Source organism: Mytilus trossulus, chromosome 6 (genome assembly GCF_036588685.1).
Source record: "Mytilus trossulus isolate FHL-02 chromosome 6, PNRI_Mtr1.1.1.hap1, whole genome shotgun sequence".
NCBI classification, from domain to species: domain Eukaryota; kingdom Metazoa; phylum Mollusca; class Bivalvia; order Mytilida; family Mytilidae; genus Mytilus; species Mytilus trossulus.
The window spans coordinates 3,318,700-3,337,119 of NC_086378.1; the positions used below are offsets into that span (position 1 = coordinate 3,318,700).

The 18,420-nt window shown below is 30.9% G+C and overlaps 1 protein-coding gene across 1 annotated transcript; it reads left to right on the plus strand.

The window, feature by feature from the left end:
* The first annotated feature begins 2,990 nt into the window (after nt 1-2,990).
* Nucleotides 2,991-17,929, plus strand: LOC134720607 (flap endonuclease 1-like). Its single transcript, XM_063582960.1, has 13 exons — nt 2,991-3,156; nt 4,706-4,808; nt 5,246-5,348; nt 6,196-6,259; nt 8,675-8,784; nt 11,402-11,538; nt 12,134-12,200; nt 12,449-12,580; nt 13,773-13,805; nt 14,162-14,215; nt 15,016-15,080; nt 15,867-15,981; nt 17,422-17,929. The coding sequence occupies exons 1-13, from the start codon at nt 3,075-3,077 to the stop codon at nt 17,482-17,484; spliced, it is 1,128 nt and encodes a 375-aa protein (XP_063439030.1). The 5' UTR covers nt 2,991-3,074; the 3' UTR covers nt 17,485-17,929.
* Nucleotides 17,930-18,420: the final 491 nt, after the last annotated feature.

Sequence of the window (18,420 nt, forward strand, 5' to 3'; positions counted from 1 at the left end):
GATGTTTAAGTATCCGGCCACGTCCACTTTTTTCCATCTTATGAGTTACATTGTAAGCCTTTTTCAACTGATTTTTACAGTTCGTTCTTATGTTGAACTGTGATACCACTGTCCCAAGTTAGGTGGAGGATTGGGATCTCGCTAACATGTTTTAACCCGCCACATTATGTATAGATGTGTCTGTCCCAAGTCAGGAGCCTGTAATTCAGTGGTTGTCGTTTTTTTATGTGTTAAATATTTGTTTTTCGTTCATTTTTTGTACATTAATAAGACCTTTAGTTTTCTCGTTTGAATGGTTTTACATTGTCATTAATTTCGGGGCCTTTTATGAGCTGACTTTGTGGTATGGGCTTGTTGATGGAAGTGTTTAACGACATTGACTGGCTTTTCAGCCATCGCACGGTCGGTATGGACTTGCTCATTGTTGAAGGCCGTACGGTGACCTATAGTTGTTAATTTCTATGTCAGTTTGGTCTCTTGTGGACAGTTGTCTCATTGGCAATCATACCACCTCATTTTCTTTTTTTTATAGTGTACAATAAGACTATCTGGCTGGCTGTACCATTAAACCAATGTACATTAGATAGTATAGATAAGATAAGATAAGATATTTTATTTTCCAATTATGGGCCCCAAAGGGCATAAACATTACAACATCAATAATTTTTTCATAATACAATACAAACAATGAGATAAAAAAAAAAAAAGAAAGTTAAACGAGAACTATTTAAGTTCTTAAAGAATACGTAGATAAAGAATCTATAGTATTTTTTTTTTAATACTAATGCATTTTATTGCAAGTGTGGTTGATATAGATAACAAACAAGCAGCCCAAAAAGAAAAAAAAAAAGAAAAATAGATATCCACGTATGTATAGTACACAAAAAGTTGGATCAATTATAGTCAGGTTGCACTCTAATGAACTTTTTATTCATTTTAATATACATGTCCAATCATACTACATCTTCTTTTTTTATACTTGTAAAATAAAACCACTGAATCACCGATTAAGGGGACATGCACATACTCAATGGGACGTTGTTCTAATGTTTCTAACCTGGGTCATAAACACAAACTATAATCATCAGCTGAAAGGGCTAGCTTAAACTTTCATTCCACCAAGTATTTATTACGGATAAATGTTTTTTTAACCAGAGAATATTGGATGTATATAGTGTGAAATAAACTCATCATAGATACCCGGATTAAATTTTGTATTTTCGCAATACACGCGCGTTTCGTCTACAAAAGACTCAACAGTGAAGCTCGAATCCAAATAAGCTAAAAAGGCCAAATGTCGAAGAGCTTTGAGTACCAAAAAGACGCGCGTTTCGTCTACAAAAGACTAATCAGTGACACTCGAATCCAAAAAAATAAAAAGGCCAAATAAAGTACGAAGTTGAATTAAATTAAGAGCATTTTAAGGACCAAAATTCCTAAAAGGTTTGCAAAATACAGCTAAGGTAATTTATTCCTAAGGAAGAAAAGCCTTTATATTTCAAAAATTCAAAAGTTTCGATCTTGATATCGTTGTTTTGTTTATATTAGACCGGTTTATTGTCTACATACATTTTGAAATGGGTTAAAATTAGATTGATTTTCAAGGAACCAGTTTGATTGATCTGAGTCAATCTAGCGAATTATATTGATGATCAGATGATGATGATAATTCATGAAGAAATCTTTAAAACTTAAAATATTTACAACAATGATCGAGTCATAGAACTTGATATAAACCAAATTGCAAATTTGTTCTCACAGAAAGTTTCAATTATGGAAGAATCCTTTGATATTGGCATAAAGGATATTATTTCAAATTCATGTCGACCAAATCGAGAAAATCGGCAATCCAGTATATATAATTATTACAATTAGTAGTAATTCAAAAGCATATGATTTTATAGATTTGCATAGATACACTATTTAAATCGTACTCGTTAATAGGCCTTATTGTGTTATGGTGTGTTCAAAATTAGTACTAAATAAAACACTTCATCAATGTATGAATCAGTAAAGCACTAGTATAATCAATACCGTTATAACATAACTAGTGCAATCATTCCGGTATAAAAACACTAGTGTAATAATTCCAGGTTCAAAAACACTAGTGTAATAATTCCAGGTTCAAAACACTAGTGTAATAATTCCTGGTTCAAAAACACTAGCGTGAACATTCCTTGGATGAAAATGCAAGTTTCAAATTAGTACACCAAAAAAAATATCAATTTTATAAGCCCAAATTTATATATCATATTTCCTTTAAAAAAAAACTTTTTAGAACTTTTTGATGACTGGTGGATGCTTTACACTGGACCGGATACAAAAAACTAATGATTTTTTTTGTTGGTGCATGGATTATAAATCATTAAGAATTCTGTTTTTTTTTTCTCCGGATAAAGTGCACTGCCGGAATCAAAACCACTTACAATGTAATAGAAAAAAATGTTTGATAGATTTAATTGACGACAAAAAAAACATGTGTCGCCGGTTTACACTTATATGCTTTTAGCTTTAATACCTGTTTTTTTTTATGCTTATGTTCTGCTTATAATTTATCACCATGCATGTTTTTAGTACTTCATTTCGTGCTGTGCAATTGATTGCATGTGTGTGTTGTATTGTTATATATGTCTTGTATGTCGGTTAAAATATTGAAAAAAAAAGAAAAGTCTGTATGTTGCAAATGAGCTCATTAGAGATATGTTGTCACTGCTTGTATACTTTGCCGACTCTAAATAAAGCTTATTTGTTATTATTTATGAAGAACGTTGTGTTGTTATATTTTTACAAACTTTTTGTTGGTCAACAGATATACTGTACAAAATTCCAGCAAGAGCATTTTAGCCAAAAAATCGAATATATTTCTTCATTTCAAATTGTTTTATTTTTATCAAATAATTATACTGCATTCCCATGTTGAATGAAATAGATTCAGACAACAAGTTTTAACATTGTTTTTTATTCGTAACTAATTAGAAAGAACTGGTTCCCGTAAATCTTTGTTTTTGTTTATTTGGCGGGAAAGCTGCTAACTCATCACTTTATTTTTTACTGGTAGTTCAAGTTGCTAAATCATGGGAATTTTAGGATTGACAAAATTGCTTGGTGATCATGCTCCTGGCTGTATGAAAGAACAAGAGATAAAGAATTATTTTGGTGCGATTCATTTAAAAAACAGTATTTATTGACCAGAGTGTTGTTGAGCTAGATAATTTTTAAATGGTCCCCCATAATGAAGCATAAAAGATTTATGTAAAGTCGGTTATACATATAACAATACAACATAAGCCCCTCCCCTTAAATCTATTTATTTTTAATCTGCCATACACCTTATCGCTTTTAATTTCAATCCGATTTAAGATCTCATATTATACTTTATTTTCAAAAAGGTGAAAATAGAGAGCCATGTTTTAACAATGTGTAAAGCATCTACATTTACTTTGTTAAAATGCAAGGCAGTGTCTGTGCTTACTTGAGTGGGGTATGAATATTTAAGTTGCCTTTTGTAGGCTACGTGTTCCCACATCCGGTTTTATAATAAAATGCCATCAGTATGGGAATGAAACTTGAAATATACACGAATCATATATCCCCATAATGCCATAGTATCGATAATTTCCGTATATATTTCATGTTTCATTCTCTATCCAATGCCATTTTATTATAAAACCGGATGCGGATATATGTAGCCTACGAACAGCAATTTGAAAATTTCCGGTATGCGCAGACACTGTAGGATGTACACCGGACATTGCATCGGTTGAACATTCTCAAAATTTTCAAAAGGAGAGGATGGACGTCAATGGATAAAATGGACGTTCATCAGACAGATAACAGGTAACAGATAAAAAACGGATGTCTAATTGACCTAAACAGTTTGAAAGAACGCTATCAGTTAGGCGTCAGTTTTTGCTTTCCGTTTAGATGTGACCTGGACTTGATGCAAAAACTTTTCAAATAGACAGTCACAATAAATTATGAACATGTTCAAATCATTTTAAACACTTCAAGCAAATAAAATTTAGAATGGAAATGGAGATTTATCAAAGACTTTGAATGATTTTAAGTCGACTTCGGATGGCGAGAATTGGAACCCACATAAATTTATATGTTTATGTTAATTAATGAGCTGTGGACACCTGAATAAGTTCTATTTTTATAAGTATAAGATATATTTATATATTATTATGCGATTATTATGAGATGAGAAATTGCATTGCTATATATACATTCCAAGATCAGGGATCAGTAGAAGCCATTGGCTTATTAAAGGACTGAAAGATATAGATAGAAAGGTATAAAGCAGTCTGGCTTGAGCTGGCGTGTTTTATATGCTCATTAAGGGGACATTTATGGTATACCATTGTCTACCTGTCCCTCCGTTGCCAACATGTCAGACATTAACTCCAAAACGCTCTTACCAATTTTCACAGTTCTTTAAAGGTGCAATAATTTTGGGAATGCCTTTAAAATAAAGTTAATTTGGAATAAACAGAATGGCTTTATGTAGCTACATGTATCAGCTCTTTGATTTATCAAAACATTGATTTTTTGTCACATCTCTTCATATGTGGATGTCAACACAGAACATGTGTTTATTTTTGTATTTTTTTAATATATATACTTCTTGATTTTACCTTCAATAGCTCTTTGGAAAGTTATTTCATCTACATTTTGTAACTCTGTACACCTGTTTTTTTTGTAGGAAGAAAAGTTGCTATTGATGCCTCCATGTGTATCTACCAGTTCCTTATAGCTGTCCGACAAGATGGCAGCCAGTTGATGAATGAAGATGGTGAAACAACAAGGTCAGCAACTATAAAGAGAATGAATTTTAAAATATTTTTCCTTGACAAAGGGGTATTATTAGATGCCATTACTATGCCTACAGAAATAAATCAAAACTCAAATTGGATTTAATTTATACTTAAATGTAAGTTGGAGCTGGGTCAAGATTCTTAATTAAATTTCCCCAGGCAGTAAAGGTAACATTTCGTTAATTTTTTTTGCTCTTGGTCTGTTATGCTGTGAAAATATGGAAGCTAATTAATTGCTGTGTTTTGGAGCTGTAGTGAAACAATTGTCACCTTAGAAAAAAATCAGTGAAGAAGCATGGATATTGAGCATGTGTATAACATGTAAAATAATATAAATAAAAAAAAAAAGGTAGAAACATTTAGGCTACAATTTATAAGATATAGATATTGTTTGAAAATGTTAGAATATGTTTTTTTTTCATTTTTAGTCATCTGATGGGTATGTTCTACAGGTCAATCAGAATGTTAGAACATGGCATAAAACCTGTCTATGTATTTGATGGCAAACCCCCAGACATGAAATCAGGGGAGGTAAGGCAGAATAATATTAATCTAGAAAGTGATGTATGATTATTTAGAGCAAGTTATTTTTAGGTCCAATGGTTCAAATCTTAGTTTAAAAACGGAGGGTACATTATTATAACCCTTTGAATTCTCTGCTGAAAAGTGGTCCTTCAGAAAGTCAAAAATCTTGTGTAAAGACTGAGTGTTAAGAATGTCCTTGACTGTACCATTCCAGGTATCAGGTTCATGTTCTTGGTCAATGTTGTTTACTGATGAGAATGTCTAAGTATGATCACATGTTCTTTAGACACATGAATTTTGTATAGTGTTCATGGTGTTAGGATGTATTTTCATTCATTATTAGATGAACTTTTCAAAATATATCCCATATTAGAGTTTTGATCCATATATTGCAGTTCATTGAACATGGGAATGTGATAGTGTGAGAGAGACGAGGCTTCCTGCTACACATATTATTTATGTCAACGTATAAGTACATTATTTATGTATAAGTGAAGATATTTATCTGAGAGAATTTTTTTTTATGAAATTTTTGCAAAAATTAACATTTGGATAGATACCAAATTGCCCAATTAAGTCTTTGATATTTAGACAGAAGAAGAAATTATTAAAGGCCAGAGTGCTCCGAGGCATAACGGAAACACTGGATTTTATGTGAACTTGTCAAAAGTAGAGGAATTAGTATATTAGTACTCAAAATCAAAAACACTTTGCAAATTGTTAAAAACCCGTCTTTGGTGGATAGTCTCACTAACAATGCTTTCTATATATATAGTTCCGTATAAAGTACTAACCTTAAATTACACTACTGAAAGTAATACCTTGTTAAAACATATATGGATGTTCCTTTCAGTTAGAAAAAAGGAAAGAAAGAAGAGAGGAAGCACAGAAAGCATTAGAGAAAGCAGAGGAAGCAGGTATATTGTTAAATTAATATAAAATAAAGTAACATAATCCTAAAAACTGCAATACATTTTTGTAAGTTTCATTATGCCATGGAGTTTTAAAAAATGAGAAAAGCAATGTAACAAGTATCATAAATGTAGCAAGCAGGGTTTTCATTAAGATTATTGTTGTATTTATTAGTTGATAAACATTTGTCAGCTAAGTATTGATTATTTTTCATTGTAGAATTGAATTATAGACTGCCATTCCAAATTTGTTATTTTTCATTGTTTTAATAGACAACTTTCGAATTCGATGCATTTCCGTCCAAAACTCTGGTGAAAGTCATTTGTGCGTTTAGGGGTGTCGTCACTTCCATTTCAATGTTCAGCAAGTGGTTGGAAAACTATAATTCTATATTGTACGAAATTAATCGGCAAATTGAATTCTCAAAATTGACAATCAACACTGCTGTCATTAGGGAATTGTCAGTAAGTACCTACAGAGCAATCATTATTTCTAGTTTATCCTGCACAAAGACGATCACTAAGAAGCTTGATGAACGTAAACTGTGCAGGGATACAGGCTACCCCCTTTATCTGGTAAAAGACGTCATAAAGGCGTGCATAATTGACGAGTTTTTGCTGGTGACGGATGAACTCGAAAGTAGTCTATTCTGACAGTAGTTCAAGATGTTGCAGAACTCAGAAATGTCAGGGAGCAATTGACGTTTTCTCCCATATTGTGCAATACTAATCAAATTTACTTATGCACAATTGTCTTATTGGCAATCATACCACATCTTTTTTATATATACATTTGTTTAGCTTCAATAGTGATTTCTGTATTTATTCTTACAGTTGTAGAATCAGTTCATTTTAAGAGTTATGGAACAAGGTTCTTGAAAAAATTGGTTCCTACCCACATTAATGTGCTTTCTTACTGAATCTGACATTCTTTTGAGGGTAAAGTTTGCAGATATTCAAGATACAAAAGGATGTTAATCTTGTCAAGAGAATTATAAATTGAGCAATATAGAAAATATATATACAAAATTATCAATGATGTCTTTACAAAACAGAGTTATCTCCCTTTGTCTAGTTTTGACTTATATTTAAAAAAAAACCCAGACCTACACATAAATCAATAATTCATTTAAGGCCTAAATTAAAATATTGTTTGTTTGCCCTTTTCCGACCCTATGTTTTGAAACAGGGTAGGTAGGTAGGTAAAATATTTTATTTTTTTCCCCAAAAAAATAACTTGGCTCGGTATATTATTTGTCATGGGTAGGCAGGTAGGTATAATATTTTATTTTACAGATACAAACTCTGCATATGTCTGACATTTGTGTCCGTTTTGTTTTTGCAAAAAGTAAAATCACAAAAATACTGAACTCAGAGGAAAATCAATTTTGAAAGTCCATAATCACATGGCAAAAAATCAAAAAACAAAACGCATCAAAAACGAATGGACAAGAACTGTCATATTCCTGACTTGGTACAGACATTTTCAAATGTAGAAAATGGTGGATTAAACCTGGTTCTATAGCGCTAACCCTCTCACTTTAATAACAGTCAAATAAGTTTTCTGGGACTATTAGTTAAAAAAAATATATCAAGTAGAATGTGAAGCTAATTCATATGCACAGTACTATTTTGTTTTCAAATATCAAAATATAGAGCTGTGCCGCATATCTTCAACGTTTATATGCCTGGAACTTTGAAGAGTTTGAACTTGCACTTATATTCTGTACTACGTACCTTTGTTTCCAATAAAAATGCTACAAGACTTAAAACTTTGACAATTGTCACGTTTTTTACATCGCATTTATAAATGATCTGTATGGAAAACTTGGCGATTTTACTGCCAGATATTCTCCACTTTACAGGGTTTTGTCTCTTTTGATTCATATCAGATATAAATAATGTAGCGGCATCGTTGACATAATCATCCTGATCTGTGGATCACAAAAGGCCATCCCTGCATAGAATACAACGTCCGTTTACAAATTAGTTTGTACACACGTTGATAATTTTGTATCAAACGAACTTATTTGTAAATGAACCCTGCTCTTTAAGTATAAAGATACAGAGTAGCGTACGTCATATCATGATTTCAGGAAGCGTTCACATGCTAAACATCGATTTCAAACAAATGCTTTGAAACTTCAAATGCAAGTGTTCGTGTCAAACGCTCAGGTGATACCAACCGGACTGGACCTTATACGTTGAAGATAAAACCTGAGAATTCCGGATAAAATAGTTTTGAGCGGAAAATACAAATATAAGATATTTGGTAGGAACGAAAAAATAAAATAAAATAAAATCTTGCTGGTAAATACAAATAAAAGATTTTCAGGCGCAACGAATTTATAGGGTCGGTCGGTAAAGGGCAAACAATCAATATTTTAATTTAAGCCTAATAAAGGTTATTACAATTTACAGGAGATGAAGAAAACATAGAAAAATTCAATCGTCGTCTGGTGAAAGTTTCAAAGCAGCACAATGAGGAGTGTAAAGAACTGTTGAAGTTGATGGGAGTCCCATTTATAGAGGTAGAGATAATATAAGATTAATTTAAATACTATATAGATAAAGTCCTGCATTATTTGAATAACAGTTATATATATGTTTATAATGGACAACTCTAAAGTACTTTAGTTTAGTCAGATTATTCTTATTAATCAATAGGAACGTTCTAACAGATATCCAAACTATTGAAAAGAATAATTTGATATCCTTCATAAACTATAAAATAAAATTCTGTATATTTTTTAACCTTTATTTACAACTTCCATCTTGCATAGCATTTGTTTGTCATTGAAGAGCCACAAAAAAGGTTTTAAAATCCTTTGAAAAGACGGGAGCAGACTCAGAATATATATGATCTTATGGAAAGGTAGAACCTTAAAAAAATACAGGTTGATTTATTATAGAAGTTTGTTTATACTTATATTTGTTGGTTTTCCATCTAGTTAGGGAAGAAAACAACCCATATATATTGGAATCTAAGCTGATCTCTGAAAATATGATCTATATATGGACCATAATTTGGTATTCGGCCTTTGGTTTCTTTTTGTATCCTTTTTTATAAGTTCTAAAATTTTAACTTTTATTTTGTGGGTTGTGTTGGTGTTAGAATAGTATGAATGGAACAATTGAGTTTTTCGAGAAAAAATTAATACATTTTGATTCACCGTTTACGTGACATGAAACCAAACAGGAAACCAATCTTTATTTTCTTTATTTTGCACAATATAATTCAAAAGGCATAAATAAACACCATTACTAGTGTTACTTGCTTCATGTTAATATTTAAAATCTATTTTCAATGTTATATTAAAGTTTTTTTAAACCTGACAGGAAACCATAAGAAACCGAAAGCATTTTTTTAGTTTTATTTTATTGCAAAATCTGCTTAAAATAATCTGAACAGTATACTTTTTCTTAAAATCCATCTTAAATGTAACAGTATTATAAAACTCCTAAATATGTGCTTGTTTTGAAAACAATTAGTACAATTTATTCAGAATTTTCCATATTTTCTCCATTGATACAGGATACCATAATCGTTGTATCTTGATGTTTAAGCAAAAAAATGTATTTATATTTGGTTTTGATATTCCAGTTATATACAATTTATTCCAAATCATTGGCAATGTCATGAATGTAACATTCTTTAAATCCAGTAAAGAAAAAAACTTTAAACTTGGAATTTAAATCTTTAAAATATGCACAATGTGATACTTGTGACCTGTACACCATCTACATGGTTTCCACATTTTAACCTACTTTAGTGGGCTAAAATCAATAAAGTACTTCCTTTCAAGTCATGCATGGTAAAAGTTTACTTCTCCTTTGACAAGTTTATTACGTTTCTGATAAGTGTTTGCAGAACATGAATAAAAAATATTAATTAAAAACTGTGACAGGATTCCAACTTTGTACATTCTATGTGTAACGGTATATTAACATGTATTTGTTATTAAATTATATTTATTCACCTAAAATATCCAGTAATATTTACTGCTGAAGTTAAATCAATCCAACGAGCATTGGTACAATGCTAAGAGACGTAATTTCGATTGATTTTTCCAAGGACTCTTCACGTCATTATCGGGAAACGAAGTGTGCTCTAACGTCTGTCAAATATGAAATCGATTTTGTCAAGTCATTGGGCATTTATTTTCACACAGGATCGTATGTAACATTATGCACATAGGAAAAATAACAGACCACCGGCGCAATCTCTTTGACAATTGTATTTTCCTCTTTTAAACAAGACGAAACAAGTCTACAGATTATGTTTGCTAACATCCCGTTGGAAACAAAAACAATGTTTAGACCTAGTATTTCGTACATCCGGTTGTAATGGCGTTATCACATGGTAGTCACGTGTTTCACGTATGACCGGAAATGGTTTGAACTTAAGGACAAAAACAATTTTAATAAATAACTGGACTTCTTTTTCGTGTGAAATGTAACGCATAACGACAACGTAATTTTCTTACTTAATTATTACGAAGATCAAAACAAGAATGTAAATCATCTCGGATTTACCTGTTTGAACATCTCGCGAGAGTTCATATTTGCATATTGTTTTTAAGAATTCTATTACAACAAAGCAGATTACATCATCTAAAAATTGCGTTACGAAATCGGACACACAAATCACGCCACTGTTCTTACATCTGCTACATAAATACTTTTAGTTCTCAGCATTTTCTTCTCACTATTCTTATTGGTCGATGTTCTTTGTTATTTGAAAGCAAAAGTAACGAATTTACCGGTGACGATTATCTATAAATCAGTCAGCGTTATGCTCTTCGGAAGCAATAAGTAACGCGAGAAACGACACAAAAATACAGTTGTAGAATCTTTGAAATTTGTACATTTTAATTTTTTTTCTATGGAAGAGTAGCATACACTTGTATGTTGATAAAAATAATGGCATCTTTAGATGTAGTTGCAACTTTTCTTACAGTAATTCACATTTTATCACTTTTCTATAGTTATAGGAAACGGAGCCCAATAGCAAATTATGGTCCATATATGGGTTGTTTTCTTATACCCTATTCTCCCACTAGATGGAAAACCAACTAATGCCCATGACCTAAAACAGAGAAAATAAAATATGAGCCAAGTTTGTGTAAGATAATAATTGTATTGTAGGCTCCTGGTGAGGCTGAAGCTCAGTGTGCTGTGTTAGTTAAAGCTGGTAAAGTATACGCTACTGGTACCGAGGATATGGATGCTCTAACGTTTGGTACCAGTGTACAGTTGAGAAATCTAACAGTTGCTGAAGCAAGGTACCTTTCATAAATTGTCTTTGAGGGCAACTATAAATATAAAAAAGAAGATGTGGCATGATTGCCAATGAGACAACTGTCCACAAGAGACCAAAATGAAACAGACATTAACAACTATAGATAAGCGTACAGCCTTCAACAATGAGCAAAGCCCATGCCGCATAGTCAGCTACAAAAGGCCCCAATAAGACAAAATAAAACAATTCAAATGAGAAAGAGTCCACCATTGACCATAACATTAAAATAACATTTAAGATCTACTCAAAGATAGTTTAATTTTACATTTATTTACACTTATCAGACATCATTAATGACACTGAATTGTTTTGCAAGCATAGAGAATGGAAATACAGTTGACCTTGTAAAGTGTATGAGCACCAGCCATCAATTGAGATGCCTTCAATACAAGATAAACTTTAGATAAATGACTCAAATAAATTTGAATTTTATATTTTTGGTCAGGATCAAAGATATTTAAAGTTATTGTAATTACAGATAACATTTTCTTATGTTGTCACAATAAGTCTTAGTTGCTTTCAATATTTTCATTCATTTTCATGAGGATATTTATCTACATGTTATATCTATATTTCAGAAAATTACCAATAAAAGAATTTCATTATCAGAAAGTTTTGGAAGAATTAGGAATGAACAAAGATGAGGTATTTAAAATATTCAGTGAATTTTGTATTTTATGTATATATATTTATATATTTTATAAAAAAAAAATTCATTGCATTGTAATGATAAGCATTCAGATATGTCTGACAATTGCCAGAGTAAAGTTGCCTCTTTGTTTTGTCAGTGAAATTTTCATTCAATAGAGAATCGAATATTAAATTTATATTTTCTGGTAGCTTCTGTGAGTTAATGTTTTAGTTGTTTAATTGCTTGATATTTGTAATTTCAGTTTATTGATCTATGTATTTTACTGGGGTGTGATTACTGTGAATCAATCAGAGGAATCGGACCAAAGAGGGCGTATGATTTAGTCAAACAGCATCATAGTATAGAAGAAATCCTCAAACATCTAGACAGCAAGGTAACATGGTCAAAATAACAACTAATATACAAAAGAAGATGTGGTATGAATGCCAATGTGACAACTCTCCACAAGGGACCAAATAACACAGAAATTAACTACTATGATGTCACCATACTTCCTTCAACAATAAGCAAAGCCATTACCGCAGTCAGCTATAACAGGCCCTGAAAGGACAATGTAAAACAATTCAAACAATGAAAATTAATGGTCTAATTATGTATAAAAAATTAACAAAAACACATCAACCAACTACAACCACTATTACAGGCTTCTGAATTGGGACAGACACATACTGAATGTGGTTCGTTTGTCTTGGTATTAGCTCAACCTCATCTCAGAAAACAAATCATAAATTATGCTAACAAAGTTTCAGCTTTTTAAGTATAAAAGTTGTTACCCCGAAGATGCTACATCAGATAAAATCTTCTCTATTTGAATCAAAAATCTTTAAGGTCAAGGTCAATGATCATGTGTAAGATGAATACAATTTGGTATGTTGAATAGTTATATTAGAAAAGAAAAGTTCTTTTAATGCTTTGACTTATTTTTATTGAAAAAATAAAGGTGCTTGAATAAATTTGATAAATATGAACAATTTCCTGTTATATTTGTCTTTAAAAAAATTAGGAAAACACAACGTTACTGCTTTATCTGTTTGTCAAGTTTGATTTTCATTCTGGCCACAATTTTTTGGGAATTTTTCAAAATTAGGGAAAAGGTTTCCTGATAATGCATTTCTTTAAGAATATGATTAAATTTTTATATCATAAGGTTAAAGAGATGCCCTTGAATTGTCTAAAATTAATGAAGTAGTGTTTTCAGATGATTAATTTGATTTGGTATAGAATGAGATCTTATAGGGTAAAGTCGATTTTTCCATTTCTATATGTGTGGATAATTGGGCCTTCTTTTACTTTAAGGGTCCCTATACTTGAGAGTTAAGGTTCATTCATGGTTATGTTAGGTTAGGGGAGGTTTTAGGTCAAAGTTATGTTTTAGGGTTAGGGCTTGTGTTAAATTTAGGTATGGGTTAGGGTAAGGTTTGGGGTTAAGAATAGATTAGTATAGCCCTTTATGGGTTGGGACCCCTAAAGTAAAAGAAGGCCGATTATTGGATCATCTGTTGGCTGTGCATATATTAAACTTTTCCTTTCAGCTGTTGACTAAATATTTTAATTTTACTCCACAGAAATACACAGTACCAGAAGATTGGATGTTCAAGGTATGTTATAGATTCAAATCAACTTTACTTTTATGATTTTCTAATTCAAATCGAACAATATTATTTGCCATATGTAACTTAAACATATACACATTAAGGAAAATCACATATTGCAAATGCACAGATTCATTTATAAATACCTGTTTATTGTGGTGTGAAAGTAGTTATAACTGATTAGTTTTTTCAGAGATTTCCCCACTTTAAATCTTAATTTGCTTCTCATATAGAATCAAATATCTTTTTATATGTCCATAAGAAATTTTATCAGAATGGATTTTAGTTAGTCAAATGATTTCGAATGCACTTTTAAAAGTTGTCCCTCTTTTGGATTATAAACATAAACTTTAACTTTGCAGGAGGCAAGACGTTTGTTTCAGGAACCTGAAGTTACAGACCCAGAAACATTAGATGTGAGTACTATATAACTTTAAACAGGGGGACACCATCCTTTACAAGTTCTTGCATTTAGTAAATTTTTAATAGGCTTTGCAAGGATTACTGCTGTTACAATAGCTGTATGTGTCATCATTCCTCCTTATTCAATATGTACCTGACAAAGAAGGATGGTATTTAAACAATATGGAATATAACATCCTTGTGTAGGGATATCATCAAAAGCTAGGATCAACCAGTTACTCCTGTTTTAATCACCTGGGAGAACCATTTTTTTTCAGGAATGCTTAATAAACAGGGTTAATTGAATGACGTTAAGATCTATATAAAACCTATAATAACATTAGATGACACCAACAAAAGATGATACTGAAATACAACACATACTAACTTGACTTATTTACAATGGTCTAAGATTTAAATTGCACAAATTCGATAAGGTCAGTTGAACCCCTTCAACAAAGTAATGTGAATCATTTCTTTGATTTAATTTTCTTCCATATAAGGTCAGATTTTATGGTTAACTTTAACTGTGTATTTTTATAAGTCATTAAGTTTTCATGTATGTGTAAGTCATATTTTACTTGATGTTCTGGACTAGACAAATTATGTATAAAATAAAGAATCTGTAGAAACCTTAACTTTTCCCTGACAAAACCCAGACACACACATTGATGTCATGTATTGAGGGAGATATCTGCAAAAAATATATATGAAAAAGAAAATGTTAAGGGTTAAACAAAAATACCGATGCCTTACATATTTATTCAGCAGTCTGGTCAATTTTATATATTATTCCCATAATTTTTATTTCCAGTTAAAATGGACAGATCCTGACGAGGAAGCTTTAGTAGATTATATGGTTAACAAGAAAAATTTCAGGTAAATAATATTAAAAGTTGAATAATAATAAAAAAAATCAATGGAAAACTAAAAAACAAAAATTACATAATCAAATAGTAAAATTTAAAGTGAAAACACATCATACAAATAGTTAAAAACAGACATATTTCTGACTTGGTAAACAGGTATAGGAATATAGTAAAGGAGTGAAAAAATGGAAATAGAGTATATTTAATACCGTATTTACCAACTGAAACTGGATTTGGCAAAACTTTTAAGAATTTTGGTTCTGAATGCTCTTCAACCTCATACTTTTGTTTGGCCTTTTTAACTTTTTTGGATTCGAGCGTTACTGGTGAGTCTTTTGTAGACCAAACATGCATACTAAATTTAGTCCTGGTTTCTATGATGAGTTTATTTACCTTTGTAAACCTTTTTACTCAACATAATATTTATTTCACCCTTATATGACTATCAGATTAAAAAATGATTTGAAAAGTAATAGCACTTATGGAAATTCTGCAAATTTCAGTTTGTTCTTAAATTGTTCAAGGAAAAATTAATCATAAGAAGAGGTTTTGTAAGTTGTAATTTCATTGCCAATTAAGAATAGGAAGTTATGGTGTAATTGTACTTCATATTACAAACTGTACAGGAAATTTAGATCAGAATATAATCGAATTTGGGATAAATATTAAGTACCATGCATACAATAGCAAAATATAAGGATTCATCAACATGTGTGGTTAACCATCTCTCATTAAATTTATCATATTTTAAACAACTTCAGATTTAGTACTGTCTAAATAAACAAATATATTACAGTGAAGACAGAATAAGGAATGGTATCAAAAAGTTACAGAAAGCTAAACAGGGATCAACACAGGGCAGACTGGATTCCTTTTTCTCTGTCGTGTCTACAACAAGTACAAAGAGAAAGGTAGGTTAAATCAAAACAGGGACCAAGTCCTGTAATAAAATACTTTTCTGTCTATACAAAAATAAAATAAAGAGATGTTGCATAGCATTTGACCTTGTATCAAGAGTATGGATTCTTGAGTAAAATGGTCCTCATCATATTGATTTATGTTCTCCTTGCATTGAAAATATATGATTTTTGTCGAGCATTCGACTTTAGTCGAAAAAGCGAGACTAAGCGATCCTACATTCCGTCGGCGCCAGCTGCGTCCACAAATATTCACTCTGTGGTTAAAGTTTTTGAAATTTTAATAACTTTCTTAAACTATACTGGATTTCTACCAAACTTGGACAGAAGCTTGTTTATGATCATAAGATAGTATCCAGAAGTAAATTTTGTAAAAATAAAATTCCATTTTTTCCCTATTTAACTTATAAATTGACTTAGTTTTTCTGCGTGGAAACATTACATTCACTCTGTGGTTGAAGTTTTTAAGATTTTAATAACTTTCTTAAACTATCCTGGGTTTGTACCAAACTTGGACAGAAGCTTATTTATGATCATAAGATAGTATCCAGAAGTAAATTTTGTAAAAAGATAACTCCATTTTTCATGTTTTTTCTGTATTTTACTTTTAAATTGACTTGGATTTTCTTTTGGACAGTTAACTTTACATACAGTCTGCAGTTAAAGTTTTCAAAACATTTATTAGATTTATTACCTATTCTAGATTTTTACCAAACTTGGACAGAAGCTTCTTACAATCATAAGATAGTATCAAGAGGAATATTTTTATTGATTTTTTTTCTCATTTTGGTTGAGCCTGCGATTTACAGCAAAAGTAGGCGAGACACTGGGTTCCGCGGAACCCTTACAAATTTTTTATTCAATTATTGGACTTTACTTTTAAATACTTGTAAAGATTTGTGGGTAAAGATCAAAACCCAATGATACTGACATGATATCTAAATCTTCTAATGTTTATCATTACCTTTGAGATATACAATATACAGTGCATTGATCATTATAACATTCTATATATCCTATCCATGAACATTTCCAGAAATTTATCAAATGAAATATATGCTCAGAAATTTAAGTACAAAATGATGCTATACTTGTTAAGAAAATTACACAACTTTTGTATTGTGCAGGATTTTAATATTTGTTCTAATTTATTGTTAAAGTCATCTTTAAATTGCAGTTATCTTCCTTTTCTTAGGATTGCAGTTGAAGCAATTACAACCAATGCTTTATACAATGTAATACTTAATTTTACTTCCAACGGATACAATCCTTCAATTTTATTATGCTTACAAGCACTTTGATTTTGTAATCTTTTCAATTATGATTACTTGAAAAAAAGTTGCAGACAAAGAAGCTAATAAACATGTAAAGGTTATATAGAAATTACTAATTTAAAGCAACCCAGAACTTATTATGTTAGTTTTATTATTACAGCAAGAAGAGCAAAAAGGATCAGCAAAGAAGAAAGCCAAAGGAAACTTCAAAAGAGGAAAATGATGAAGAATTTGCCATGAAGTTGACTAAAAGATTTAATGCATTTTTATTGTGGTGTGAACTTTAAACCACTTGTGAAAGATTTATTTCATAGCATTGAAACAATGATAATAATGAAATGGAATTATCTTGTAATCATGTACTCTTGTTGAATATTGTTTTAAAATTGATCAGTGAAAAAGTAAAATTGATGTTCAACATAAAAATGAATTTTTACTATACACAAAACATCAAAGTAGTGGTCTTTGTCTTTGTTTTTGGTGGTCTTTTAAGAATGGAAAACAAATATTTTTAAGAAATAAGTATACATAAAATGTTGTCTATTATGTAGAGAAAAGGGTTGATGTAGAACTTTACATTTGTGTAACTTAAAAAATAACTTCTTTCTGTTATGCCATTGCTTTATAAAGTTTACATTGATGGTAATAAATCGTTATGAAAACTATCATTTATGTTTTAACTGTTTATTATTAGTGAAGTTGATTCTACATAGATGAGGTATCAGCGGCCAAGTGGTCTAAGTAGCTACCACTGTAATTACTAACCAGTCAACACTGAGGTTGTTCGTTTAAACCCCCCTCTTGAGGGTACACTTGACTCAAATTTTAATTGACTAGGATTGTCAGTTTTCCTATTGAATTCTGTTGTTTTCTCTTGGCATTCCGGCTTCCTCCACCAATAAAACAAGTCTGCCTCAAAAACAGTGGCATTAAAACACGAAATCAAAATCAAATCTACATTGATGATCAGGATAGTCTGACATTCTTAAACATTTTGGCGAACAGTTTTTTGCTGAATGAAATGAAATAAAATGATTTATAGGTATTCTGTTAACCACAAATGATATTAGAAAACCTGTTTACATGTCTCCTTGGACAATAGTTACATGCTGGTTATACAACTATACACCTTCAAATGATTACAGTACACACCCTAGGT